Here is a 27,136-nt window from a genome sequence, read left to right as displayed (position 1 = left end):
TGCTGAGGTCTTGCAGGCTCAGGGCCCCCATGGCCTCCTTAATCATGTCTATCCACCTGTAATGTGGTCTTCCTCTTTTCCTACTGCCATCTACCATACCAAACATAGGTGACCCTGCTTATCCATGGATTCCTTATCTATGGCTTACAATATTCAGTACATCCATATAAATTCCAAAAAGCAAACCTTGACTTTGCCATTATATATAAGCAAAGCCATTTTACCATCACATTGTATATAATGGGACTTGAGCATCCATGGATTTTGGCATCCGCAGGGGGTCCTGGAACCAAACCCCAGCAGATACCAAAACCCCACTGTATTTCTTGTCATTTCTTATTCAGCCATGTCTTCTTATAACATGGTCAAAGTATGGTTCAGTTTAATCAACTTGGCTTTTAAGGAGAGTTTTTTTTAAAGGAGAGGGAGGTTTACTTTTGCCTTCCTCTGAAGCTGAGAGAATGACAGGTCTGGAAACTATGCCTGATGAGGAGCGACTCAGGGAGCTGGGGATGTTTAGCCTGGAGAAGAGAAGGTTAAGAGGTGATATGAGAGCCCTGTTTAAATACTTGAAGGGATGTCATATTGAGGAGGGAGCAAGCTTGCTTTCTGCTGCTCCAGAGAATAGGACCCAGAGCAATGGATGCAAGATACAGGAAAAGAGATTCCAGCTCAACATTAGGAGGAACGTGGAACTAAGAGCTGTTTGATAGTGGAAGACGTTGTCTCAGAGAGCGGTGGAGTCTCCTTCTTTGGAGGTTTTTAAACAGAGGCTGGACGGTCATCTCTTGGGGATGCTTTGATTGAGAGTTCCTGCATGGCAAAATGAGGATGGACTGGATGTCCCTTGGAGTCTCCTCCATCTCTATGATTCTTTGCTGGTTCTCTTATGCTTTTCTATACAGATTAATTTATGCATTACATTTCTACCTTGTCCTTCCTGCAGAGCTCAGCTCAGGGAGTGTACACAGCCCCCCACCATTTCATCCTAGAACCTGGTAAGACAGCAAGGCTTAGAGGGTGCAAGTAGCCCCAGTTCCTTCAGCCTTGTGTCTGAGCAGGGATTTCACGGAGTCTCTATCAGACACCCTAGAAAAGGTCAGCATCTGACCACTACACACAGGCTCCAGACACAGCCAGCAGCCAAGGTGTCATGTGGACGGTCTGGGGTGTGTAGTCTTGTGTGTGCCTCGGAGATACAAAGATACTCCATTCAAGAGCAACTGATTCATTCTGGATCACTGAAAGACCCTGTGACCGCTGGTATTGCCAATTATGCAGCCTATGCCAGGGAACTGCCCTCCTTTCTGGGCTGTTTTGTAAAAAGTGAAACTAGGAAGACTGTAAAGTCCCTGCTCAGTGCCCTCTCCTGCTTTTCAGGTTTCCCACACAGACACACATAGACACCCACACACAAAGGCTGCCTAGTGACTTACATGTGCATGAGTGCAATTAATATGACCTGAATAGATTAGGAAGCTGGGCCAAAGCTAATAAAATGAAATTCAACACGGAGAAATGTAAGGTACTGCACTTAGGGCAGAAAAATGAAATGCACAGATATAGGATTATGGGGGACACCTGGATGAATGAGAGACTTATCTGTGTGAAAGGGATCTGGGAGTGCTAGTAAACCATGAATTGAACATGAGTCAACAGTGTGATGCAGCAGCTAAAAAGGCCAATGCGATTCTAGGCTGCATCAATAAAAGTATAGTGTCTAGATCAAGAGAAGTCATAGTGCCACTGTATTCTGCTCTGGTCAGGTCCCACCTGGAATACTGTGTCCAGTTCTGGGCACCACAATTCAAAAAAGATGTTTACAAACTGGAGTGTATCCAAAGGACTAAAATGGTGAAGGGTCTGGAAACCATAAAGCCCTATGAGGCGAGACTTAGGGAGTTGGGTATGTTTATTCTGGAGAAGAGAATTTTAAGAGGTGATTTGTCCTGTCAGTTGTCATCTCAAATAGATGCAATGGCCAGGAGCGCTTGTTACCAACTTTGGTTGATATGCCAACTGCGACCATAGGTAGACCAGGGGGATGTGGAAGCAGTGGTGCATGCGCTAGTCATCTCTCGCCTTGACTTCTGCAACGCGCTCTGTGTGGGGCTACCCTTGTGCCAAGTTCGGAAGCTCCAATTAGTTCAAAACATGGCAGCCAGACTGGTCCCCAGTAAATCCAGGTTTGACCACATAATGCCTGTTTTGGAAAGTCTTGACTGGGTGCCAGTCAGCTTCTGGAGACAGTGCAGGGTGTTGGTTCTCACTGTTCAAGTCCTCCATGGGCCCAGCAGGTTCCTTGTGGGAATGCCTCTCCTACACTCTCACAACCTCAGGGAAGAATTTGTTAGGAGGCAGATTGGGAACAGGCTCCAGAGGCCTTTCTTTGCTGCCACCTGAAAACTATGGGATGACCTTGTGGAAGAGATCCCGGCTCTTATTACTGCCTTCGATGCTTTTAAGAAGGCAGTCGAGAGGGATCTCTTCTGGTGGGCCTTCCCACCTTGATCCCTCGGATCATAGATACCCATTCGCTTTAGATGCTCCACTCCCTTTGATTGCAATTGGTCAGCATTGGAACTGTGAATTGTACTAAAGATGAGGGGGGAGTGTTTGGGGATTTCCATTACTCCGGTTTTGAGGTCCCTCCACTGGCTGCCTATCAGCTTCCGGGCCCAGTACAAGGTGTTGGTTATCACCTTTAAAGCCCTAAATGGCTTGGGTCCAAGCTATCTCAGGGACCGCCTCCTCCCGTATAATCCTCCCCGCGCTCTCCGCTCCTCTGGGAGGAACTTACTGCAGCCTCTAAAATCTAGGCTTGCGGCGACCTCCCGGGGGGGGGCGTTCTCTGCTGTCGCCCCCAAACTCTGGAACGACCTGCCGGATGAGATCCGTCAGATAACATCATTAGACAGCTTTAAAAAAGCGGTCAAGACGGATCTCTTCCGGCAGGCCTTTCCAGATTAACCATCCCGGCCCAGGTTCCAGATTCCCTCATGCCTCCCGTGGCCCCATCTTAGTGATGGTCGAGGATCAACAGAGGGATATCAGGGTTTTTAGTTTTTAATTGTTGTTTTTATGCATTGACATTGTGTTTTAATATGTTATACTGTTTAATACTGTCTTAAGGGGGGAGGGATAAAGTGTTTTTAATTGTTATATTTTATATTTTACTGTTGTTAACCGCCTGGATTGGTTTGCCAGAGGGCGGTATACAAATAAATATTATTATTATTATTATTATTATTATTGAGCTGTTCTTGTTTGGCTGTCTCTTGTTATGTCTGCTGTCATCCTGCCTGGATCCCCAGGGAAAGGATCCATCATGAATGCTTCTGTGAGGCCGAGGGCCATGGATCTCTCTGGGTTCGTGGGGGGGGGGGGGCCTCTGGGGCCATGTTCCAGGAGACTTTCTTCCTGACCTGTCGCCAGCATCTGTCTCTGAAGAGGCCAGAGATGCTGCTGGCGAAACACCGGCAGGAAACTCTTCTGGAACATGGCGGCCACAGAGCCCCCAAGACCCACAAACATCCAGAAACGCTGCTGGTTGTTGTTGTTGTTGTTCTATGGTCGCCCAGTTTGAGTCTTTGAAGGGGGTCCTAGGGAGGAGGGAGGGAGCCGCTTGTTTTCTGCTGCAGAGAAGCCAGAGAGCAATGGAGGCCAGCTCCAGGAGAAGAGATCTTTGGAAGCGCTTCCTGGGAGTGGAGCAGACGCCTTCGAGGGAGAGTTCCTGCACGGCAGAGGCAGAGGCAGCCAGGGCTCAGCTGGGGCTGGTGGCCAGGAGGCCCGGCCGGGGGCGGAGGCTGCGGGGCGGGGACCTGCTGCTGGGCCCTTCTTGGGCGGAGAGGAGGGCAGCCAGCCGGGGCCAGGGCTTCTTCTCCTGCTGCTGCTGCTGCTGCTGCCGGTGCCGGGCATGGCTTCCTCCTCGGAGCGGAGCCCCCTCCTGGCCTACCGCCTGTGCAGCAGCCTCTCCTCCCGGGAGGAGCCCGGGGGGGGCCCAGGGCCAGGGCCAGGCTCCGGGCGCAAGCTGCCCACCTGCCTCGGGGTGGTCATCCCGACCCTGCTGGCCATGTTCAGCGTGGTCCTCTTCCTCCGCCTCGGTGGGTGAGCAGAGCAACAGCAGCAAAGGGGCCTCGGCCGGAGGGAGAGAGAGAGGGAAGGCCAGGGGAGAAAGAGAAAGACAAGGGAAAGGAAAAGAAAGAGAGAGAAAGAAGGAAAGACCTTTCTTGGGAAGAAAGGATTGCCAGGCCCATCTTCCCCTCCTCCCGGAGGGCCAGGGGATTCTGGGAGTTGCAGTCCTGGGGCTCCGCTTGGCGAAGAGGGTGTCTGTTTCTGCGCAGCGCTGAGTCCCGAAGGCAGCCCGAGTCAGGGGCTGTTGAGTCTTCCCTCCTTCCTGGGCAGAAAGGCCAGTAGCAGCAGCAGCAGCAGCACAGGATGGCAGGGTGTGTGTGTGTGTGGGGGGGGGGTGTATACACACACACACACACACACACACACCCAAACCATGCTGAATATCAAACCAGAGTTCATAGCTCTCTGTCTAGTTCGAGAGAGCAACAGATAGAAAAGCAAAGTTAGGAGCCGGACTTTCCCAGCCAGGCAGGGTCTGAAAACGAGAAGAAGAGGGCAAGAAAGCTTCCCCCTCTTTACCATGTTGAAGTGGGGCTAGTTCTGCCTTTGTATTGATAGCCCGCCTTCTTGTGGTGGTTGTTGTTGTTGTGTGCCTTGAAGCCCCTGCTGCTGGCCTTCCTTGGCAAGAGCGGTCCAGAGAAGGCCTGCTGCTGCCCTTGCCTTCCTCTGAGGCTGAGAGAGTGGGACCTGCCTCAGGGGGCCTTTCGGAGCCCAAGGGGGACCATTTGAACCTCCTTCTCCAGAGCCAGAGGCCAACGTTCGAACCTCCCCACCACTACAAACCCCATGCTCCCCTTCCTCCAGGGACAGGGGATGCTGGGTGTTGCAGTCCAAAATGGGAAAACTCTCCCCCCCCATCTCTGAGTTTTAAAACCCTCATCAGGAAAGGTCAACTCCTAAGGATAGTTAAGACAGAAGAATTGCTGTGTTGTTGTTGTTGTTGTTGTTGTATACTTTCAAGTGTTTTCTGAGCTATGGCGACCCAAAGGCAAACCTATCCTGGGGATTCAGTAGCAAGAATTGCTCAGAGGGAGTGTTGCCATTGCCTTCTCCTGAGGCTGAGAGAGTGTGACTTAACCAAGGCCTCCCAATGGGTTTTCATGGCTGAGCAGGGATTTGAACCCTGGCCTCCAGAGTCCTAGTCCAACATCCAAACAGCTAAACCTTTCCTGTCCTATAAACTAAGAGTTAGTGGTTTAGAACTTTCTGAAGTAGGGATTCAAACCCTGGTCTCCAGAGTCAGGCCACGTCTGTACTGCAGAAATAATCCAGTTTGATGCCACCTTAAGGGCCTCATTCCCATTAGGTTTTAAACTGGTTCCCAACTTGGTGTGAAGTGGTTTAAATGACCCTGGTTCACACTCAAAGCGAATCAGGGAGGGGGGTCATGCGCCAGACTCATTTAACCCCCGTCTTTTTGATGCTGACTTTTTCTGTGTCATTTTCAATAAACCAATTCTGCGCAAATGTGCACCGGATGCGGATTGGAATCGATTTAATTTTACCCTTCCGTCAGCCGGAGTGCGTCCATTTTGAACCGATTCATTCGTCACCATGAACCACAAATGGGCTATTTTACTTTATTTTACAGCAAGAAAATGCGACCGGGGCAAATGTAGTGTGAGCCACACTCCACTCTGAACCGATCCATCCATTTGGATCCCACAGCAATTTGTTGGGAAGTGGGAATGCATCCTTTAACTGCCATGGCTCAGTGCTAGGGAATTCTGGGAACTGTAGACTTGTGAGAGACTCATTTCAGATACCACAATTCCCAGCATTCCCTAGCAGAGAGCCAGGGGGCAGTTAAAGTGGCATCAAACTGGAGTATTTCTGCAGTGCGGATGCAGCTTGAGCGTCTGTATTGCTTACTGTCTGAGGCTGCATCCACACTGGAGAAATAACCCGGTTTGGCACCGCTTTTACTGCCCTGGCTCAAGGCTGTGAAATTCTGGGAGTTGGAGTTTGTTGTGGGGCCAAGTGGAGCAGAGCTTAAGGAAGGAAGGCCCCGCAACAAATTCCAGCTCCCAGAATTCCATAGCCTTGAGCCAGGGCAGTCTAAGCGGTGCCAAACCAGGTTATTTCTCCAGTGTGGATGCAGCCTCAAAGTAGTTTAAACATCGCTTCAGTCCAGAACTGGCCAGGTGGCTTTTGGCAAGCCAACGCTAGGAATGAATGATCTTTCTTTCCAGGAGGAGCTGGTTTGTTACACTGACCTACTTTGCAGGGTCGGCATAACAGAGGTCAGGGAGATCTACAGAAGTAGATAGACTGCTACTCCCACTGTGCCTCACCATCGCCCAGGCTGATGGGAGTTGGAGTCCAACAGCATAAGGAGGGTCAAAGGGGTTTGTTTTTATGTTTATCTATTTATTTACAGCATTAATTAAGCAGAGCCTGGATGGCCATTTGTCAGGGATGCTTTGATTGAGATTTCCTGCATGGTAGAATGGGGTTGGACTGGATGGCCCTTGGGGTCTCTTCCAACTAGGATTCTAGGATTCTGTGATTCTAATGCTGTTGGTTTGTGGGTTTTGTGGTTGTTTCCTACTTATGGTGACCCTAAGGCAAACCCTATCACCGGGTTTTGTTGACAGTTTTTTTTTTGCCATGGCCATCCTCTGAGGCTGAGAGAGTGTGACTTGCCCAAGGTGATTAGTTTCCATGGCTGAGCCAGGATTCGAACCCTGATCTCCAGAGTCCAATGCTCAAACCACTAACCCACGCTGTCTAATTAATTTTAGATCCTCATTTTATTCCAGTCTGGGATCTAGGACATGTCACCGTAGGAGTCAAGCCAAATCCAATTAAAACGATGCAAAAGTTTCCTATCAAAAGAATCGTATTAAAAGTGTTTCTGCGTAACTGTTTTAAAAGGCTTCTAAAATGATAAAGATACAATTGTAAAGATAAAGCTAACCAAGGGACCTTGTAGCACCTTTTGGACTGAGTTAGGCTGGATTCACACTGCAGAATTAAAGCGCCTTGATACCACTTCAACTGTTGAAGCTCCATCTGGTGCAATCCTGGGATTTGTAGTTTGGTGGCCTATTCAGCGTTGTCTTTCAGAGAGCTCTGGCACCTCACCAGACTACAGATCCCAGGATTCTGTGGGAGAGAGTCACAACCGTTAAAGTGGTGTCAAACAGTGTGGATGCAGCATAACTCAGTCCTAAAGGTGTTTCAAACTCCCATTGTTAACAGTATCTTTACAATTGTATCTTTATCATTTTGTCAGTCTTTTAAAACAGTTACGAATAAACACAGGGTCCATCCAGTCTAACTCCCTTCTGCCATGCAGGAATTCTCAATCTAAGCATCCCCGACAGATGGCCATCCAGCCTCTGTTTAAAGACCTCCAAGGAAGGAGACTCTATCACTCTCCAATCAGGGAATTTTGTTCCACTGTCGAACAGCCCTTACTCTCAGGAAGATCCTCCTAATGCTGAGCTGGAATCTCTTTTCCTGTTGCTTGCATCCATTGCTCCATTGGGTCCTAGTCTCTGGAGCAGCAGCAAACCAGCTTGCTCCCACTTCAATATGCCATCCCTTCAAGTATTTAAACAGGGCTCCCATATCACCTCTTAACCTTCTCTTCTCCAGGCTAAAAACTGAAATTCTTAGATTAGTAGTTTTAGAAGGACTTTAACTTTCACTGTCAAAGAGTGCTGGTGCTTCACAAAACTACAAATCCCAGATTCTGGGATAGATCCATGACAGTTAAGGTGGGATCAAACTGCATTATTGCTACAGTCTCACTCCTAAAATGCCCACTCTTTCCAGAAGAGATGCCACCATCCATCTGCTACTTAAGAGACGGAGGGGAAAGGCTTGGGACTTGTCCAAGGCCATAGGGCAAATGGGTGGCAGAGTGGGGTTTTGAACACAGATCTCTTCCTGAGTCACTGAAATTTTTGCTGTTCCTACAATATATTGAGGCAACCCAGCCTGGTGTTGTGGTTTGAGCATTGGACTCTGGAGATCAGGTTTCAAATCCCAGCTTGGCCATGGAAGCCCAATGTGTGGCTTTGGGCAAGTCACAAACTCTCAGCCTCAGAGGATGGCAAGGGCAAACCTCCTGCGATGAAACTTGCCAAGAAAACTCCCATGTAGGGTCAGCTAAAGTCGGAAATGAAGGCACACGTAATCCAGAATTCCATAGCATTGATCCGTGGCACTTACAGTGGTATCAAACTGGATTATTTCTGTCGCATGGATACAGTCTCTTTCATTTACAATAAATAAATATACTGTATAGCCTTAGTGGGATTGTAAAAAGGGAACAAACAGTGAAGCCTACCTGCTTCTTTCCCCTATACATTTGGAGATAAGACATTCTCTTGCCAAAATTGTGATGGCAACTGAGAAAATGGAAATGGCTGAGCTTGGAAGTGCTGTGGGCAATAAAAATCAGGTTTTTCATTTCTGTGGGCCAGCCAGGGGTCTTTGCAGTCATTATAGTCTCTGCATGTCTTGATTAATGTCGCTTTTCCATTGGAATGGAGCATTGCTACATGGCATTAATTAAGCGCATAGGGAGGCGGTGCAAGAGATGGACTTATTTATTCATTCTGGACTGGGACCAAAATTGGATTAAGGCACCTTCTCAGGAAGAGTTCACACCATCTGGGCCACCTGGAAGTTCACTGCGAGTTCACACCATCTCAGCAGAGAAGTTAAAAAAGTCATCAATTTCCTTGCCCTCCGCAAAGAAGGTTGCCTTGATTTTTGTCCTTTAGGAGGAAATCAGTGAGGCTTTTTCTGCCTTTGGGTGAGAGCAAAAAGACCAGTCTTTCCTCTGGAGTTTCTTTACTTTTTTTAGTGGTTTCTCTGCAAGGGTTTTGTGATTTTGGGGGGGTGTCTTACCCTTGTGTAAGTTTCCTTGCAGATGGAAAAACGATCATTTTTCTGCAACGTGGAACATTTAAAGTTGCAAAAGTGGCATTGCACATAAGGTTCACTCGTGCACCTTTTGTGTGGCTATGCATGCATATTGTGAATGGATGCACATTTGATTGTGCGTTTGGTTACACACTGGGTGTCTCGGTTCACTTGCACAATGTTTCCATTCAGCAGAAGAGTTGCGTGTGTAGCACAATGAATACATAATGCATAGCTTCTCATGTCACTCTTCACGTACTAAGGAGTGTCATAGCAATGGCTATAGTTGGTAAAAGCAAGAGGCACTTCTGGTTTTAGAATCAGAGTGTTGGAAGGAGCCACAAGGGTCATACACCTGCCTTGCAGGAGAATACTGTGGTCTCTCCCCATTTGTTGGCGCTGGCAGCAAAGGGCCCCCACGAATGTGGAAAAACCGCAAATAATCCTTTTTACCTAGGAGAACACCTCTCTAGGAATCTCCAGGTCCTCCAGCATCATTCTATGGTCACCATCTGCCAGATGTTGATCATAGAATCATGCTGGAAGACCTACTATTGCCCAGAGAAGTGTTTCCTCTAGGAACGGCTAGAGTTCTCCAGCACAGCTCTATGGTCAACCTATTGCAGACTTGCTCTGAAGGACCTAGAGATTCCTAGAGAGAACGTATTAATCAAAACCGCAAATGATCAAATCCAAAAAAGTCAATGCTGCAAATGTGGGGGGCCAGCTGTAGAACTACAATAGTTATGAAAGATGCTCATCCAACCTCTGTCTAAAGCCTTCCAGAGAAAGTCCACCACCCGGCAAGGCAGTCTGTTTGACTCTCCAAATGGCTCTGACAATAAAGAAGCTCTTCCCAATACAATATTTAGTGGAATCCCTTTTCTTGTCATTTGAAGCCATCCTCTAGTATCTGGAGCAGCAGAAAAGGAGCTTGCTTCATCTTCCATGAGACAGGGCTCTCATATCATCTCTTAGGCTGCATTTGCAATGCAGAAATAATCCAGGTTGACACTACTTTAATTGCGATGGCCCCATGCTGTTGAATTCTGGGAATTGTAGTTTGTTGTGGCACCAGAGCTCTCTGACAGAGAAGGCTAAATGTCTCACAAAACTATAGCTCCCAGAATTCCATAGCACTTGAGCAACGGCAGTTAAAGTATTGTCAACCTGAATTATTTCTCGGATGCGGACGCAACCCTAGTCTCCTCTTTTCTTTTCCTCTTTTCTAAACTACAGTAGTTTCCTTTTTTTAAAAAAAAAACTATTAATATTAAATGAAACATAAACGCATAGAAACATAAAATCATAGAACTGTAGACAGTTCTTGTAGACACAACCACACCTATGTTTTAAACTGTATCTTAAAAACAAATATACATAACAACAAAACTTGAAACTCAACTGAACAACAAAAGTATGGACTTCCAGCCCCCAACTGATGGTTATATTCCACCATAACTAAATTTCCTTTAAGAGATATATTTATGCTTCTCCTGCATATAAACTCTGGCCGCATCTGCACTGCAGGAATATTCCGGTTTGACACCATTTTAACTGCCATGGCTCAGTGTTGTGGAATTCTGGGAACTGTAGTTTTGTGAGACATTCAGCCTTCTCTGTCAGGGAGTTCTGGTGCCACAACAAAGTACAGATCCCAGGATTCCATAGCATTGCACCATGGAAGCTAAAGTGGTGTCAAACTAGATGATTTCTGCAGTGCAAATGCAGCCTCCCTTTAATTTACAATGCCTAAAATAGATATATAGCCCTAGAGTGGGCTTGCAAAAAGGGAATAAACGTTTGTTCTAATGTTGCATTGTTTACACCGGTGAGCATTAATTTTCTATCTGTGAAAAAATTCATGCCCAATGGACCTTCACATCTATTGTGCCTTTATTAATTGTATGCATTATGTGAGAGTAAGTGTGGTGTCATGGCTTGGATGTTGGACTGTGACTCTGGAGACCAGGGTTCGAATCCCTGTTTGGCTCTGGAAATACACTGGATGGTCTTGAGCAAGTCACACTCTCTCAGCCTCAGGGAAAGGCAATGGCATACCTCCTCTGTACCAATCTTGCCAAGAAAACCTCATGATTGGTTTGCCTTAGGGTCGCCATAAGCCAGAAATGACTCAAAGGCACACAGCGCACAGACATATGGATTGTGTATTTAATATGAAACATTGACTATTTATGTGGATTTATGAGAAATTGACCTTTTCCATTGATGCATAGTGTGTGTAAGGGTGTGTATATGTATTTACAATATTATTCCCTGACTTGGTTGGTTATCAGTTGTGTAAGTCAGGACCTATAGTTCCCTTTTTCTTCTCTTGTCAGTTCCTAAAAGCCTGTTGGAATAGAAGAGTTTTCACTGGCCGGTGCAAGGAGAGCCAGTTGTATTTCTGTCTGTCGAAACTGGATATAAATCTGTATATAGTGGCTGGCAGCTTTTGTTAGAGAACAGTTGGGCTTAAATTGAATGGTTTCCTTTATACAATGTTTGGATTGATTTCCATTAAGTTAGGCAGGAATCCCTGGAGGACGATTGGCTATCATTTAATCTTTTGCAGAATATACAATTGGCCAAGTTCAGTCCAGTCCACATTTTACTCAGCATAGCAGTTTCCACTTGGAAAACTATGGTGCGTTACAGACTGCCCAAAACGGGTGGTCTCGCGCAGCTGCTGGTTGCTGCGTCCGGGAACCACAGCAGCCAAACCGTGCGGTTCCTGGGCACAGTAAGAAAGAATGGCGCTTCTTCCTGCGCCCCGGAAGTGAAGGCGCAAGGCACGCACTTGCGGCGCCACTTCCGGTGCACGACATTGACGATGTGTGTCCACGACGTCAAAATGGTGGCACCCATCTGTATGTGGCGCCACCATTTTGATGTACTCGTTACGCACGAGGGGCAAGGTGCGCCAGGAAGCGCCGCCCCTCGTGCGTAACGACAGCGCCTCACTGGCTGGTCTGTAACGCGCCTATAGTAATTAAATTGATACAATAGCTCTAGAACAGTGTAGTGTGATCTTGTCAAATCAGGGTGACCGGACGTCCTCCTTTTCCAGGACGTGTCCAACATTTCGGCCTTCTGTCCAAGAGGAATTCCAAAATGTCCTCCATTATGAGCATGACTAAGAAGCATGATATTAGTGTTTATAGGTTTTGTTTGGTACATTTTAGTGTCCTATATTTTGTGTGCAAAGTGTTCTCCTTTGCGGTTAGGTCATCTGGTCACTCTGTGTCAAAACATGGCTTTTTATGGAAGTCTTCTGGCCTAAACTGATTTCATCCAATTTGCACTATGGTTTGCATGGTTTTAAGCTGTTCTAACTATTTTTATCTTAAGTGCTAAATGACTTAATATGCTTTTGACATTTTAAAATGATTGTTTTTGTTTTAATCTGATTTTATTGCACGCTGCCCTAAAATCCAAGGACTCAGGGCAGGGATGAAAGTATTTTAATAAGTGAAATAGACTCCATGCATCACGTCCCCTTTTTGTTTGTTACTGTCCTCCCTCCAAGATTCTGGGAAGAAAGTGTCAGTAAGACAGAAGAAGGGAAATGTTTGGAATCGACTTGGTGTCATCTTAGACTTTATTGTTGCTAGAATTCAAAGCCATAGCCATGTTGGCCTGGAAAATCAGCCCGCAAAGGGATCTTGTAGCAAGGGGACTAACTGTGTGAAAGAAGTTGCTGCATGATCTTTCATAGTCTTGGTCTGCTTCCTCAGATGCATGCCCAAGATGCATGGCCAAGTCTGTAAAAGTTTATGCTACAACTTCTTCTGCATGATTTGTCTCAAAGGTGAGGCAAGATCCTTTTGCATACTAACTACTGGAAGGAGAGCTTTTGGGAACTGTAGCCCAAAAAGTAACTTTTCTGAGCTCTGATTATGGTTCCAGAACATGCACATTCAGGGAGTCTGAAGACTTTGTTAATTGAAAACAAGAAGATGAGCAGGAGGATGCAGGTGCATCTGTTCAATAGAGGAATGGTGGGTCTTAGAAAGAGGCTGAGTGGCCATGGGTCAGAGTGCTTTAACTGAACATTTCTCTAGTGGCAGGGAGCTGGACCACATGGCCCTTGAGTCCATTCCAGCCCTGAGGTCCTATGTTTCTGTATTCATGTCCTGTACTTGAACTTCTCATTTGAGGACATCATCATCTTTTTAGTATGCAAAGGGATCTTGTAGCATCTTTGAGACCAACTGAAAGAAAGCAGCTGGTTGTATGAGCTTTAGTAGACTTAAACCTACTTCCTCAGATGCATGTGGTTGTTGTGTGTTGTATGTCTCCAAGTCATTTCTGAATCATGACGACCCTCAGCAAACCTGTTGTGGAGTTTTCTTGGCAAGGTTTATTCAGAGTGGGTTTGCCATCGCCTTCCTCTCCGGCTGAGAGAGTGTGACTTGACCAAGTGCACCAAGCTGGCTTCCATGGCTGAGCAGGGAATCGGACTGCAGTTTGCAGAATGCTAGTCAAAAAACCTGCAGCAGACTGGCTGTCCTCTTAAACTTTAGGGCCTGAAGATGAACACATTTTATTGGAAGCTAGTGGCAACTACCTTGGCAATGGTCATTAACAAACAGCAGTTGGGTGAGAAGACCTTACCTTTAAGCCCTACATGTTTTATTTAAGTGTTCCTGGACTGCAATCTATTTCATCGGAAGCAAAGAATGTTGCTTCACTTGGCCAAATATTGCACACATGCTGATGTGGGAAGGGAAAAGAAGAGATATGAAATCTGAAAGGTGACTAGATTGATCATTATCTTAACAATGGTCATTTAATAAACAGTGGCTAGGAGGTAACATAGACATCCTAGCTGGAATAAGCAGACTGACACATGTATGATGGTGAAAAACTTTGTGCATTCTGTATACAACAACCACAAATGTCTATGTCATGTTGTTTCTTTGAAGACATTTTCCTAATATAGGTATGAGAGCTGGAGTTCAAATTCTGCAGAAACACTGGTGGGTCCTGAAAAATAAGAGCCTGTGAAATAGAAATTTTTAAAAGGCCAGGCAGTAAAAATACCTTAAACAATGGCCATTAACAAAGAATCATCCTTGCAAAGATGCTGATTAGCATTTGAAGTGAGATAACTTTGTCTCTTTTCAGGCCACAGGAGATAAAGCTGAATTCTTCAGCAAATTTTGTTCAGCTGTTTTAGGTTTCAATTGGTCTTTGAAATTTTCCATTCAACCTCCTTCAGATCAGAGTCCTGTCTGAACTTTTTGCATTGCAGTTCCTTCTGATGGCAGTCCTCCCACTCACTTGCTTTAGGCAAACATGGATATGATAACCAGCCAATTCAAGCCGTCTTCATGCATCTCTATAATCTACAGAACTGGGTGGCACAATAAAGTGTGCTAGTCTTCAAGGTGCTGCAAGACTCCTTTGTTTTTATTGCAGAGGACTAATTCTGCAGGGAAATTGAAGCCAGGCGTTCTTGCTAATCTGCAACAGTTGCTACTGATTTAACTTCTGCCAACCTTTTCGTCTAGCATTCCCTTTCCAAAAAGTTTCATCATATGTCAATGGAAAGCATACATGGAGAGCACAGGGGTCTTGCCCTCTCTCTCTCTCTCACTCATAAACTGTAATCCTGTTGGCTTTTTAGACATACTTAAGGGCCTGTATGGACAGGCTAAAATAAAGCTGCTTTGGGTCACTTTGGAGATATGTTGTTTAATGATGCTTGCGTCCTAAGAGTCCAGAAGCCGCGCCAAAGCCACGCTTCACTCCTTAGCAATGGAGCATGGCTTTGGCGTGGCTTCCGGACTCTTAGGACATATCTCCAAAGTGACCTGAAGCAGCTTTATTTTAGCCTGTCTGTATGGGGTCTAAGTTTCCTTATGGTAGCAGTTGGACAGTCCTGTCCGTTGTGCAGTCAAGGTCATGGAAGCCCAGTTGCGCATGCAGGGCTATGAGTGTGAAATGTGCAGTGCATTTGTTTGTCAATTTGTTGTTTTACAATTCCACATGTGGAGTTTAACAGTTTGAGCATTGGAGCATGAATCTGGAGACAAGGACCTGAATCCCCGCTTGACCTTGGAAACCCACTGGGTCACCTTGGGCAAGTCACACTCTCTGTCTCAGAAAACCCCATAACTCAAAAACGACTTGAAAGCACACAACAACAGCCCCAAATTAGGAACTGGGATACTTTCTCCAGTAATAGGCACTGAGATGCATATTGCAGTGATATTGGAGGGAGCGTGCATTCGTTGTGACAAATAGCCATCCATAGCCACATTTTTCATGAATATCTTTAATTCCACCTTTCAAGGCTTCTTTAACTTTGGGATAACTCAGCCTATGGCTTGACAACTATCCTTGCCACCTTAGGACTTGGGCTTAAGGGCATTTCTTGTCTCTGGATCGTCACCTCCTATTTGCACTCTAGTCTGTCTGCAGGAAAAGAACACTTTTGTGTTCAGCACATGGATGGGGAAGTCATGCAGCCCTCCAGATGTTGCTGAACTGCCCAGTAGGATGTAGCAGCTTAAAAAACCAATACGTTTCTAGGCTGCATCAGGAAAAACATAGTTGTCTCCTTCTTCTTGTCCACTCAAAGATTGTATTGTTATTTGTCATCTTCTCAGTTGACTCCCAAGCCTTCGGCCTTCTAAATACATAGATTAGTTCCTTTAGCTCAGCCAAACTCAGATACCTGGCTCACAACCTGAATGTATCTATAACATCAAAAGAAAGAATAACAACAAAGTTGTTTTCTGTTTCTCCATATCTGTATGCAAACTTAAACAGATTTGTATAACTCATTGACTCCTCCTTGGTTAGGGTTGTTCTTCTCCATGAATGTGTATCTATGCATGCATATATACATGTATCTATCTATATATATATATATATATATATATATATATATATATATATTTGTGTGTATGTGTTTTATACACTAAAACACACACACATATATAAAACCTATATACTGATATATACATTAAAAATTGTCATTTGTCCTTTCATAAGCTACTATTACCTTGTGAAGCCTTACTAATTCTGAAAGAGCTTTTTATTACCTCCCTGTTTTCCTTTCCAATATTCTAGGACCATTCTCTTTCTACTTTTTGCTTTGGTGTGTTATGTAATATCTGTGTATGTCTATCTGTCTCTCTCATACCGTAAACCTTTTTGCATCAAGTCATCTATTTGGGGAGGCTCTTCTCTGTTCCGTATTTTTGCTATTGTGATCCTTGCAGCATGCAGCCCTAAAGATGTTGCTGATCTGCATCTCCCAGCGGTCCTCCCCAACGGAGCCAATGGTCAGGAATTTTGGACATTTCAGTCCAACAGCATCAGTGGATCTAAGGGAAAGTGGAGTCTGAGCTGTGAAATTGGGGAGCTCTCTTTGCCAGATCCACGTGGTTGGAGACAGGGTCAACCTAACCCTCTGTTGACGTGATCTGAGTCCCTAAGGACAAGAGATCCACAGTCCAACCATAGTCCCCTCCTCCCCTTACTGGACTCCCTCTAATCCTTTCTCTCTGCCAATTAGTTTTTCTTGGTAATGTATAGTTATCTTGAAAAGGAGCTATGAGTCAGACAGGGTCACACCTCTTGCAAAATCCCAGTTTCACCCGCATGCTCTTGTGAAACATTTGTTGTTGTGTGTCTTACAGTTACTTCTGCTTTATGGTGACCCTAAAGTGAACCTAGCATGGGTTTTTCTTGGTGGAATTTGTTCAGAGGAGATTTGCCCTTTCCTTCCCAGTTCAGCTCCCAGAATTCCATAGCATGGAGCCACAGAAGCATAGAACCATAGAGTTGGAAGAAGCCCCAGGGGCCATCCAGTCCAGCCCCATTCAGCCATGCAGGAACTCTCAATCAAAGCATCTCCTGTGAGGCTGAGAGAATGTGACTTGCCTAAGGCCACCCAGTGAGTTTTCACGGCTAAACAGGGATTCAAACCCTGGTCTTCAGAGTCAGGGCTCAACGTTCAGACTGCTACGCCATATTGATTATCAAACATGCCATGGCTTTTATGTCAATTCCTTCTAGTAATTCTGGGGTGTGGGGAGGCAATATAAGGCAGCCTCCCCATCTCTGCAAGCTACCAAATGCATTAGTCAACAAGTCCTTTCCTCCACAGCCACCAGGTAGAGAATGATGGGAGTTGTAATCCAAAAAATCTGGATAAGAATGGGAAGGGAGCCTGGAATAGTTGGGAAAAGCAATCCCCATCACATTGGATATACTGACTAGGACTGCTGGGACTTATAGTTCACCAACATCTGTAGGGCTGCAGGATTCCCCCTTGCTTTTCCCAACTATTCCAATCTCCCCTTTCCCTGACTCATCCAGATGTTTTGGGGTTTCAACTCTCATCATTCTCTAGTGGCTGAGGAGGTTAGGACCTGAAGCCTAATATATTATATTTCCTTCCCACGATCCAGAATTGGATACAATGCAAGGCATACTCTCTCAGCCTTAAGAGGAAGGCAGTGGCAATCCGCCTAGGAACAAGCTGTGCCAACCCCCCCCCCCAAAAAAAAAACCCATGATAGGGTTGCTTTAGGGTTGCCTTAAGTCAGAAGCAACTTGAAGCCCCACATCAACAACAGCAACAACTCATCCCACCAGGAAGCGTTCCTGCTCAGCCCCATTAGAAAGAAAAAGATCTTTCTTCAAGAGCTCTGTTCATTTCTGTGGGACTTGGTAGGAGAACTTAGAATCATAGAGTTGGCAGAGACCCCAGGGCCATCCCGTCCAACCCCATTCTGCCATGCAGGAAATCTCAGTCAAAGCATCCCCTTTGACAGATGGCCATCCAGCCTCTCCTTAAAGACCTCCAAAGAAGGAGACTCCACTATAATCTCCGAGGAAGGAGTGTCTTCCACTGCCAAACAGCCCTTACTCTCAGGAAGTTCTTCCTAATGTTGAGCTGGAATCTCTTTTCCTGTAGCTTGCATCCGTTGCTCCAGGTCTTAGTCTATGGAGCAGCAGAAAACAAGCTTTCTCCCTCCTCAATATGACATCCCTTCAAATATTTAAACAGGGATATCATATCACCTCTTAACCTTCTTTTCTCCAGGCTAAACATACCCAGCTCCCTGAGTCATTCCTCATAGGGAATGGTTTCCAGACCTTTCACCATTTTAGTCGCTCTCCTCTGGACACGCTCCAATTTCTCAATGTCCTTTTTTAATTGTGGAACTGGACACAATATTCCAGGTGGGGCCTGACCAGAGCAGAATACAGTGGCACAATTACTTCTCTTGATCTAGACACTATACTTCTATTGATGCAGCCTAAAATTGCATTGGCCTTTTTAGCTGCTGCATCACACTGTTGACTCATGTCCAACTTGTGATCTACTAGGACTCCTAGATCCTTTTCACACATAGAAATCTCCTTAAGCCAGGTGTCTCCCATCTTATCTCTAGACATTTCATTTCCCCCCACCCTAAGTGCAGTACTTTACATTTTTCTGTGTTGAATATCATTTTGTTAGCTTTGGCTCAGCTTTCCAGTTTATTCAAGCCATTTTGAATTTGGATCCTGTCTTCAGGGGTGTTATCTATTCCTCCTAATTTGGTGTCATCTGCAGATTTGATAAGTATGCCCCCATTCTGCCATTCAAGAGCTCTCTTCATTTCTGTGGGACTAGTTAGGAGCCCCTCCTCCTGGGCTGCCCACCCTCCTTGGAACTAAAGTGTATGGACTGTTTCTTGTCCCACATTTGTTCCCCTGAGGCGGCTGCCTCATGTGTATCTTGTGACAGGGCCGCCTCTGTTCTCATAGAACAGCCTGCAATTCTGTCTTTAAAAAAGAAAAAAGAAAGCAAGGCAAACGAAAGAGAAAACCAACTGACCGAAGAGAAATAGTAGTAATTCTTTACCAAAATATCCCAGGGTGAGAACACCTTGGACTTCCCCATTGCTTTCTCGGAAGAAGCGGCTTCCTGTTTTTTGGCTTCTTTTCCCCTCCTTCCTCTGGCTGTCGATTGTGGTTTGCAAAAATGAGAGTTTCCCTGGCAAATCCCATGGACTTTCAAGACTGAGGAATTTCCCATTGACATAAGAGCTTGGGGTTTTGCTTTTTGGAAGAAGGCAAGGGATGTTTTCCTGGCATAGTCCCTGACTCTGGCCTTTCCAGCGAAGGGGCAAATGCCCTCATATTTATAGAGAACAATCTGAACATTTTTATTACAGTTGCAGCAGACCGGCGTACGAAATACGACCAATAAGACGTAAAAGGAGCCAAAGAACATATAAATATTGCTAAAAATATACAAATGCAGACCATCTTCTGTCAGAACAGATTTACAGATGTGATGCTCCAGAAAGCCAGCGATCGGACGCTCTCCTTTTCCTGGGCAAGCCCCACATTTCAGCCTTGTGTCCAGGAGGAATTCCAAAATGTCCTCCAATTTGAGTATGCCTAAGAAGCATGGATTTATATTTATTTATTATTATTTTTTATTATTTATAACATATAAAACAGAGAAAATAAAACACAGATTACAGCATCATATACATGCTTGTCATTTTCTGGTACATAATTGCAGAGTGACAATATTCTTGTCCTTGATAAAACAAAAGCCTATTTCTTCCTATTTCTAACTCTTATCTTAGGATGCGTTTCCTTCCATTATTGCTTAAGAAGGCATCCTATTATCACCGTTCTTTAAATTATAAAAGGTTCTCAGTGGATCTGCCTATTAAAAAAAACTACAAAGGTTCAGAGGAAAAAAACGTGGTAACAAAAGAAAAGGCAAATAGAAAGACATTGTTCTTATGCTGAGCTTGACGTTGTCTTACATCTGACAGTTTCCCATTTCATTGCAAAGCACTGTATTAAAAATAAATACAGGATTTATATTTATAAGAATGTTCTTAGACTTTACTTTCTCTTCAGGAGGAATTTCAAAATGTCCTCCATTTTGAGCAGGACTAAGCAGCATAGATTTACATTTCTGTTAGTGTTTTCAGCTTTTATTCAGCCGTGCCCCACATTTTTCTTGAATGCCCTATATTTTGCAGCACCTTCTCTGCCTTTGCAGTTAAAACATCTGGTCACCATGCCAGAAACTTAGCTGAGGGATTATAGTATCCTAGAGTTGGAAGAGACCCCAAGAATGGCCCTGATCCAGTCCAACCCCTTTATTCTGCCATGCAGGAACTCACAATGAAAGCATCCCCATTGACAGATGGCCATCCAGCCTCTGCTTAAAGACCTCCAAGGAGGGAGACTCCACTACACTCCGAGGAAGGAGTGTGTTCCACTGTCAAGTAGCCCTTACTATCAGGAAGTTCATCCTAATGTTGAGCTGGAATCTCTTTTCCTGGAGCTTGCATCCATTGTTCCGGGTCCTATTCTCTGGAGCAGCAGAAAACAAGCTTGCTCCCTCCTCAATATGGCATCCCTTCAAGTATTTAAACAGGGCTATCATATCCCTTCTTAACCTTATCTTCTCCAGGCTAAACATCCCCAGATCCCTAAGTCTCTCCTCAGAGGGCTTCATGGTTTCCTGACCTTTCTCCCTTTTGGTTGCCCTCCTCTGGACCGAGAGTAAGAACATCAGCTGACTGACCAGATGTCCTCATTTTCCAGGACACACCCTACATTCCAGCCTTCTGTCCAGAAGGTTAGCGATAGGAAAGAAATAGACAGATTGACATTTTTATTAAATAATAAAGCAATGAATAAATTAGAAAAAGAGTAGTCTCCATTCAGCAATACTGGACCGCCAGTTAGCATGAATTATACAACTGTATACACACACACACACACACACACACACACACACACACATATAGTACTACACATGTTCAATATATATACTCTAGAGAGAGAAGAAATGTGTGTGTGTTTGTATTCTATGATTCTCTCTCTCTCTCTCTCTCTCTCTATATATATATATATATATTGCTTCTCTTTGTTATTAAAAAAATAAAAAGATTAAGAATAATAGGACAAGAGTAAGAAAGATGAAAAACCTCTGTAAAAATGTATTGCAAATAATAACAAATTCAATAGCAGACGCAAGCAATTTTGTCAACAAGCATAAAGGCAAACGTAAGCCTAAGGGACTTGTTCCAAGGAAGGAGCAACTATTTACCCGTTCTAGGATTTGATAGAAACATGGAATTGAGTTTAAAATGACAGTAGAAAATCAAGGACTTTTGGAAGTATGTATAAAGAAAAGAAACTTCTGTCAAGTTTTCAGTATGTAGGACATAATGTTCTTTCTTTTACGTTGATGTTTTTAGGAAATGGATAAAAAGTGTATTTTAAAAAATACTCCAGGAGCCTTGGGTTGCATTTGCACTGCAGATTTAATGCAGTTTGACACTGCTTTAACTGGCGTGGCTCAATGCAGTGGAATTCTGGGAATTGTAGTTTGTTGTGGCACCAGCACTCTCTGACGGGGGAGGCTGAATATCTCATAAAACTATACATCCCAGAATTCTGCGGCATTGAGTTCTGGCAGTTAAAGCGGTGCCAAACCAGGTTATCTCTCCAGTGTGGATGCAGCCTTGGTTAAGCTGAGTTGCAAGAGACTAGCTAGAGAGTTTGTGGTCCTTTCTTGACTGCCATCCTCATCACTTTTTGCCTATTGGCTGTGCTGGCTGGGGATGATGGGAGCTGCAGTCCAGCAACAGCAGGAGGGCTAGCACATTCCCCCAGGCTTAGACTAAACTAATTTAGTTGCTCTAGTCCCCTCTCCCCCGCAAAGCCCCTTTATCGCCTTTATCTCCAGCAGCTGTAGCTCATCACAGTCCTTATGCTTGAATGCTCACAAGCTTTATTCAAATTAGTCCCTCTCCAGGTAATGCATTTTTGGCTTTTGTTTCACGCAGAAATGTTTATGTCTAGCCCATGTTGAGTGTTTCATGATGCTTTGCATAATATTAGCTCAGGCATCCTTGCAACAACCCTGGAGTATTAATATTATTCCTGTGTTCCACTCTATGGCCTCAGCAAGTGGCTTAGCAGTTTGGTTTTTAGGTTGTGCATGCAGTCTTCAGGACGATGGGATTGAAGCCTCATGTGCACTACTGGCTATGCTGTCTCTCAGGTTTCCAGATCTGAAGAAACCACTGCAGAGCTTGGGAAAGTTACCTTTGGGGGATTTCTGCTCCTAGAATCTCCCTGACCACAGAGCCACAGGACATGCTGGCTGCTGGAGAGTGCTGCTGGGCCTTCTAGTCACCTCCAGATCGCTTTTCCAAACTTTGCCTCCCAATGGGACGGATGATTTTGTTGTCTCATTTCTTCAGACCGGCAGAAACCTTAGCTGCAGATTAGGGCAAAGTATGGGCCCCAAAAGGCCATTTGGGGGCCTGACACTCGCTCAGACTGCCCCCACGAGGCAGGTTCTCTGAGACAAAAAAGGGAACTGCCTTGTCCTAGAAATTTCCAGGGGCAACAGTTCACGTTTAAAATTGGTCATAGAGGTCTCCACATTGTTTAACTTAAAAATCCTCAGTGAAAGCCCATGCTGCCAATTTCTTTCTTTCAGTCAGTCTCAAAGGTGCTACAAGGTCTCTCTACATACTGAGTCTACAGACTAACATGGTTATGTCTTTGAATCCTTAAAAATATTGGTTGAGTCTCCATGAACTGAAATGCTTGGGACCAGACGATTTTGGATTCTTTTGGATTTTGGAATACCTGGCTTTGCATTTGCTGTTGTTGTGTGCCTTCAAGTTGTTTCCAACTTACGGCAACCCTAAGGCAAATCTATCATGGGTAATTTAGCCAGATTTGTTTGGATGAGGTTTGCCATTGCCTTCCCCTAAGGCTGAGAGCCTTCAATTCATTTCCAACATATGGCGACACGAAGGCAAATGTATTACAGCATCTTCTTTTGAGCAGGGAGCAAGTCTTCCACTTTCTCCTCTCTTCTTGTGCTTTGATGCTCTGTGCCTCCAAGTCGTTTGCAATTTACAGTGACCCTAAGTGAGGATGCTTTGATTTGGATTTCCTGCATGGCAGGGGGTTGGACTGGATGACCCGTGCGGTCTCTTCCAATTCTATGATTCTATGATTCTAAGTAAATCTATCATGGAGCTTTCTTCAGAGGGGTTTGCCATGCCCATTGCTATCCACAGAGGCTGAGACCATGTGACTCGCCCAAGGTCACCCAACAGTTTTCATGGTCAACTGGGGAATCCAGAGTCATAGTGCAACATACAAAGCACTGCACCGTGCTGGCTCTATATTTGGATATACGTATTTAATGCACCTCCCTTTCCTGCCCTGGTAAACAGGCCATCCAAACCTGGAAGAAGCTGCTGTCTAGCATTGCACTACACTTCCCCCAGTGGCCATAGCAGGTGGATGGCAGGGGTACCCTAGCTGGCAGAGGAGGGCAGCCATCTTGGACAGATGGTGAATCACTGTCCCACCGCATGTTCACTCCCCCAGTGCAGCCCACTTTCCTCGCACACCCCTAGTGATGCCACTTGGCTGGTGGCATTTGGACCGAGCCAGCGTGGTTTAGTGGTCTGAGCATTGGACTATGACTCTGGAGGTCAGAATTTGGTTCTGCGCTTGGCTATGTAAACCCAATGTGTGACCTTGGGCAAGTCACACACTCTCAGCCTCAGACGATGGCCATGGCAAACCCCCTCTGAAAGAAACTTGCCAGGAAAGCCCCATGATAGTCACCATAAGTCAGAAATGACTCAGAGACACACAGCAACAAAGCAGAAGGAGAGAGGAGAAAGTGGACAAAGGACTTGCTCCCTGCTTAAAAGAATGTCTGGCTGTTTCTTTAACCTTTGTTAAAAGCTAGTTTCCATTAAAAGAAGTCCCTTTAGTTTGTTTAAGGGTAAGAATGCACCTGGCCAGGTGATGTGCCTTCCTGAGCCCCAACCTGCCCAACAGGTATCGGCGCACGTTGTTGTTCTTGGAATCAAAAGCTGCCACATTGTGGGAGGGATCCCCAAAGGTCATTTAGTCTATGGAAGGAGCATGTGTCAAGCATGTCAGATCTGCTCTTAATTTTACTTTATCCACAAAATGTACACCAACTAGAGAGGTACCCTGAAGCAGCGTGGTTTAGTGGTCTGAGTCTGATGATGACTTTGGAGGCCTGGGTTCGAACCCCTGCTCAGCCATGGAAACCCACTGGGTCACCATGGGGAAGTCACATGCTCTCAGCCTCATTGGGAAAACAAAGTCAGAAAATCCCTCTGGACAAACCTTGCCAAGAAAACCCTGCAATAGGGTCACCATAAGTCAGAAGTGACTTGAAGGCACACAACAACAACAGCAACAGCCTCTGATCATGTTCTGAGCCCAGGGTCTCTTTCACTATATAAACGTTTAGCACTTTGATTCCACTTTCTCTGTCATGGCTCCATCATAGGGAATCTTGAGATTTGTAGTTTTGTGAGGAAGTCTCTGAATGAGATTATTAATGAGAAGTCGAAGGCTTTCATGACCGGCATCCATTGTTTTTTGTGGGTTTTTCGGCTCTGTGGCCATGTTCTAGAAGAGTTTATTCCTGACGTTTCGCCTGAGTTTATTCAGAGAAAGTTGCCAGCCACAGATGCTGGTGAAACATCAGGAATAAACTCTTCTAGAACATGGCCACATAGCCCAAAAAACCCACAAAAAAGATTATTAATGTCTTACCAAATTGCAAATCCTAGGATGCCATAGGATACAGCCATGGTAGTCAAAGTGATGTCAAAGTGTTCCGGTTGTGCAGCGTGACAGAGCGCCAGAAACATATTTTCACTATCAGAACGGGTCTGAGTTCCCAGTCTCTTTTCACACCTTCATCTGATGCTTCTCATTGCCTCAAGTTTTCTTCATTTTGCTAGTCTAATTTAGGCAGAGGAACACATTTTGTTTTCCCAGTTAACAGTTTGTGGGCAGAAGCTCTTTACCAGAACCACTGAAAAAAGCAGGAAATGTTCAGAAAACATAGGGTTATTTATGGAATCATCGTTTTTTGTGGCATTGGCAAGAGTTGAAAGCATGATACATACATTTTTCTAAGCAGTTTTTACAACTGTCCTCCTCAGATGGACCTCAAATTGTCAGATAAATTGAAGATGGAGAGATGTAAAAGTACAGAATCAATAATAGTACTAGTAGTAATAATACTAATAATATCTCCACTCTGCCTGTTTTAACATTGGGTCCTTTATCGTTCCAGCTAGTTAATAGACCATTTGACTACTGAGGCAGCCCTTTCCAGCAGATCATGCTGTCTGTGGATGATGAGTGGTGTAGTCAACACATCTAGAGGGTGCCAAGTTGAAGAATACTGCTTTGATGTAATAAATTATTGCCATCTCAGGGGCTCATTATTACACTTCAGGAGCCTGAAATAGCCCCCAAAGAAATTTGGACTAAAGGAAGGAGTATTGTGCTTATCAGTTAAAGACATGAATGCATCTGGCCAGATGTTGTGCCTTCCTGAGTCCCAAACTGCCCAGTGGGTCTCAGGCCCACCTTGTCCTTCTTGGAATGAAAAGCTGCCACATTGTGGGAGGGTTAGACCTCTTGTATATACTCATGTACACTCGTCCCTCCACATTTTCGTTTTTGACTTGTGTGGATTTGATTATTCACGGATTTTATTAATATATTCTCTCTAGGAATATCTAGGTCCTCCAGCACAAGTCTATGGTTAACTTTAACCACAAGTTGCAGTGAAGGACCTGGAGATTCCTAGAGAGAACGCTCCGCTAGGCCTTTGTAGCTCCTCCAGCACAATTCCATGGTCAATGTCTGGCAGATGTTGACCACAGAGTTGCCCTGGAGGACCTAGAGAGTCCTAGAGAGGTGTTATCTCAGGTAAAAAAATAGAGTGTTTTTGTTATTTGTGGTTTTTCCACATTGACGGGGGTCCCCAGCAAATGTGGAGGGATGAATGTATAAGTCTAGCAATTTCAGTCAAAAATTGGCTGCAGAAGCCAGGGCCATTTTATTCATGGGGCAACCCCTTTCTCTGTGTAGAGTGGTGAAAGGCAAGGGCCCCTAAGTTTTACTCTCAGCATGTCCATGAGTCGAATACCAAAATTCATAATTTTCACCCCAAATCCTCTTCCACCCAAAGACGGCTTTCTTCAAACTGATTTTTGGTAACAGAACTGCTGCTGTCACAGAAGTTATTAATGGTGGGGATTTTGGCCGTTTAAAGCCAAAATAAAAGCTGCTTTCGGTCACCAGTGAAGGTATAGTGTTTCAATGATGAATGCGTCCTAAGAGTCCAGAAGTACGCACAAAAGCAACGCTCCATGCCTAAGGACTGGCGTCATGGGGGGGTGGTCCTGGTTGGTTCTGGCTCTAGGATGCTGCATCATTGAAAACCCACCATACCCTCCACTGCTGACTCGAAGCAGCTTTATTTATTTGGTGTCTTGTAAAGGCTTTGTTTCTTTTCTCTCTGCAGTGCTTGTAATGTCATCATTGTTTTCACTTCGGGGCGATTCAAGATGATGGGCCCAATGACGAGGTCTCAGTTTTTGGCCAGAAACGGTCAGGATCGACAGTCCCAACTGGCAACCTCCATGTGTGGGAGGCTGTTTCCTCTGAAACGTTCTGCGTGAAGCAGAAACTGGAAGGGTTGAGTTAGGCATAGCATTTTTCTTCTTTGACGGCTCTTTGTTTTTAAACATAATGGCAGTGTAGGGAGTGGGTTTATCTTTTTTTGAAACCCAAGGCAAACATTCAAAGCCTGCATCCTGGGCTCCTCCTGCCCAAATATAGTCAGTCCTTTTGTTTCCTTGTGTAAGCAGAACTTGCCAAAACTTTTCTCTCTATATATATTAGCACAGCCGCATACCACACTGATTTAGGGTCCCCACTTTCAATTTGGAGCCAGCATGTTCTAGAGATGTCACAATATCATTAGGAACACTAGTTAGTGTTCGCAGGAAAAGGAGCAAAGACTTAGGAGCGGTGGACAATCCAGATCCTTGTACAACTGGGTTGGTGGTCGAGACCCAGGACTCACCCAGGGATACCAAAATCTGTGGATGCCCAGTCCCATTCAATATAACAGCATAGTAAAAGACATCCCGTTATATAAAATAGCAACATCAAAGTTGTTGCTTTTTTGGAATTTATATCTTCTGGGTATTTTCAAGCCAGGGATGGTTGAATCCCTGGGATAAAG

The 27,136-nt window shown here is 45.0% G+C and overlaps 1 protein-coding gene across 1 annotated transcript in view; it reads left to right on the top strand.

Moving 5' to 3' along the window:
* Positions 1-3,861: 3,861 nt before the first annotated feature.
* Positions 3,862-27,136, top strand: part of LOC121927217 (solute carrier family 12 member 9-like) — a 142,251-nt gene continuing 118,976 nt past the window's right edge. The window contains 1 exon segment of the mRNA XM_042460878.1: positions 3,862-4,103. Coding sequence (XP_042316812.1) covers positions 3,917-4,103 — 187 coding nt within the window. The 5' untranslated portion in view covers positions 3,862-3,916.

The sequence above is a fragment of the Sceloporus undulatus genome, chromosome 3 (genome assembly GCF_019175285.1).
Source record: "Sceloporus undulatus isolate JIND9_A2432 ecotype Alabama chromosome 3, SceUnd_v1.1, whole genome shotgun sequence".
Lineage (NCBI taxonomy): Eukaryota > Metazoa > Chordata > Lepidosauria > Squamata > Phrynosomatidae > Sceloporus > Sceloporus undulatus.
This window is presented reverse-complemented; position numbering and strand designations above follow the sequence as displayed.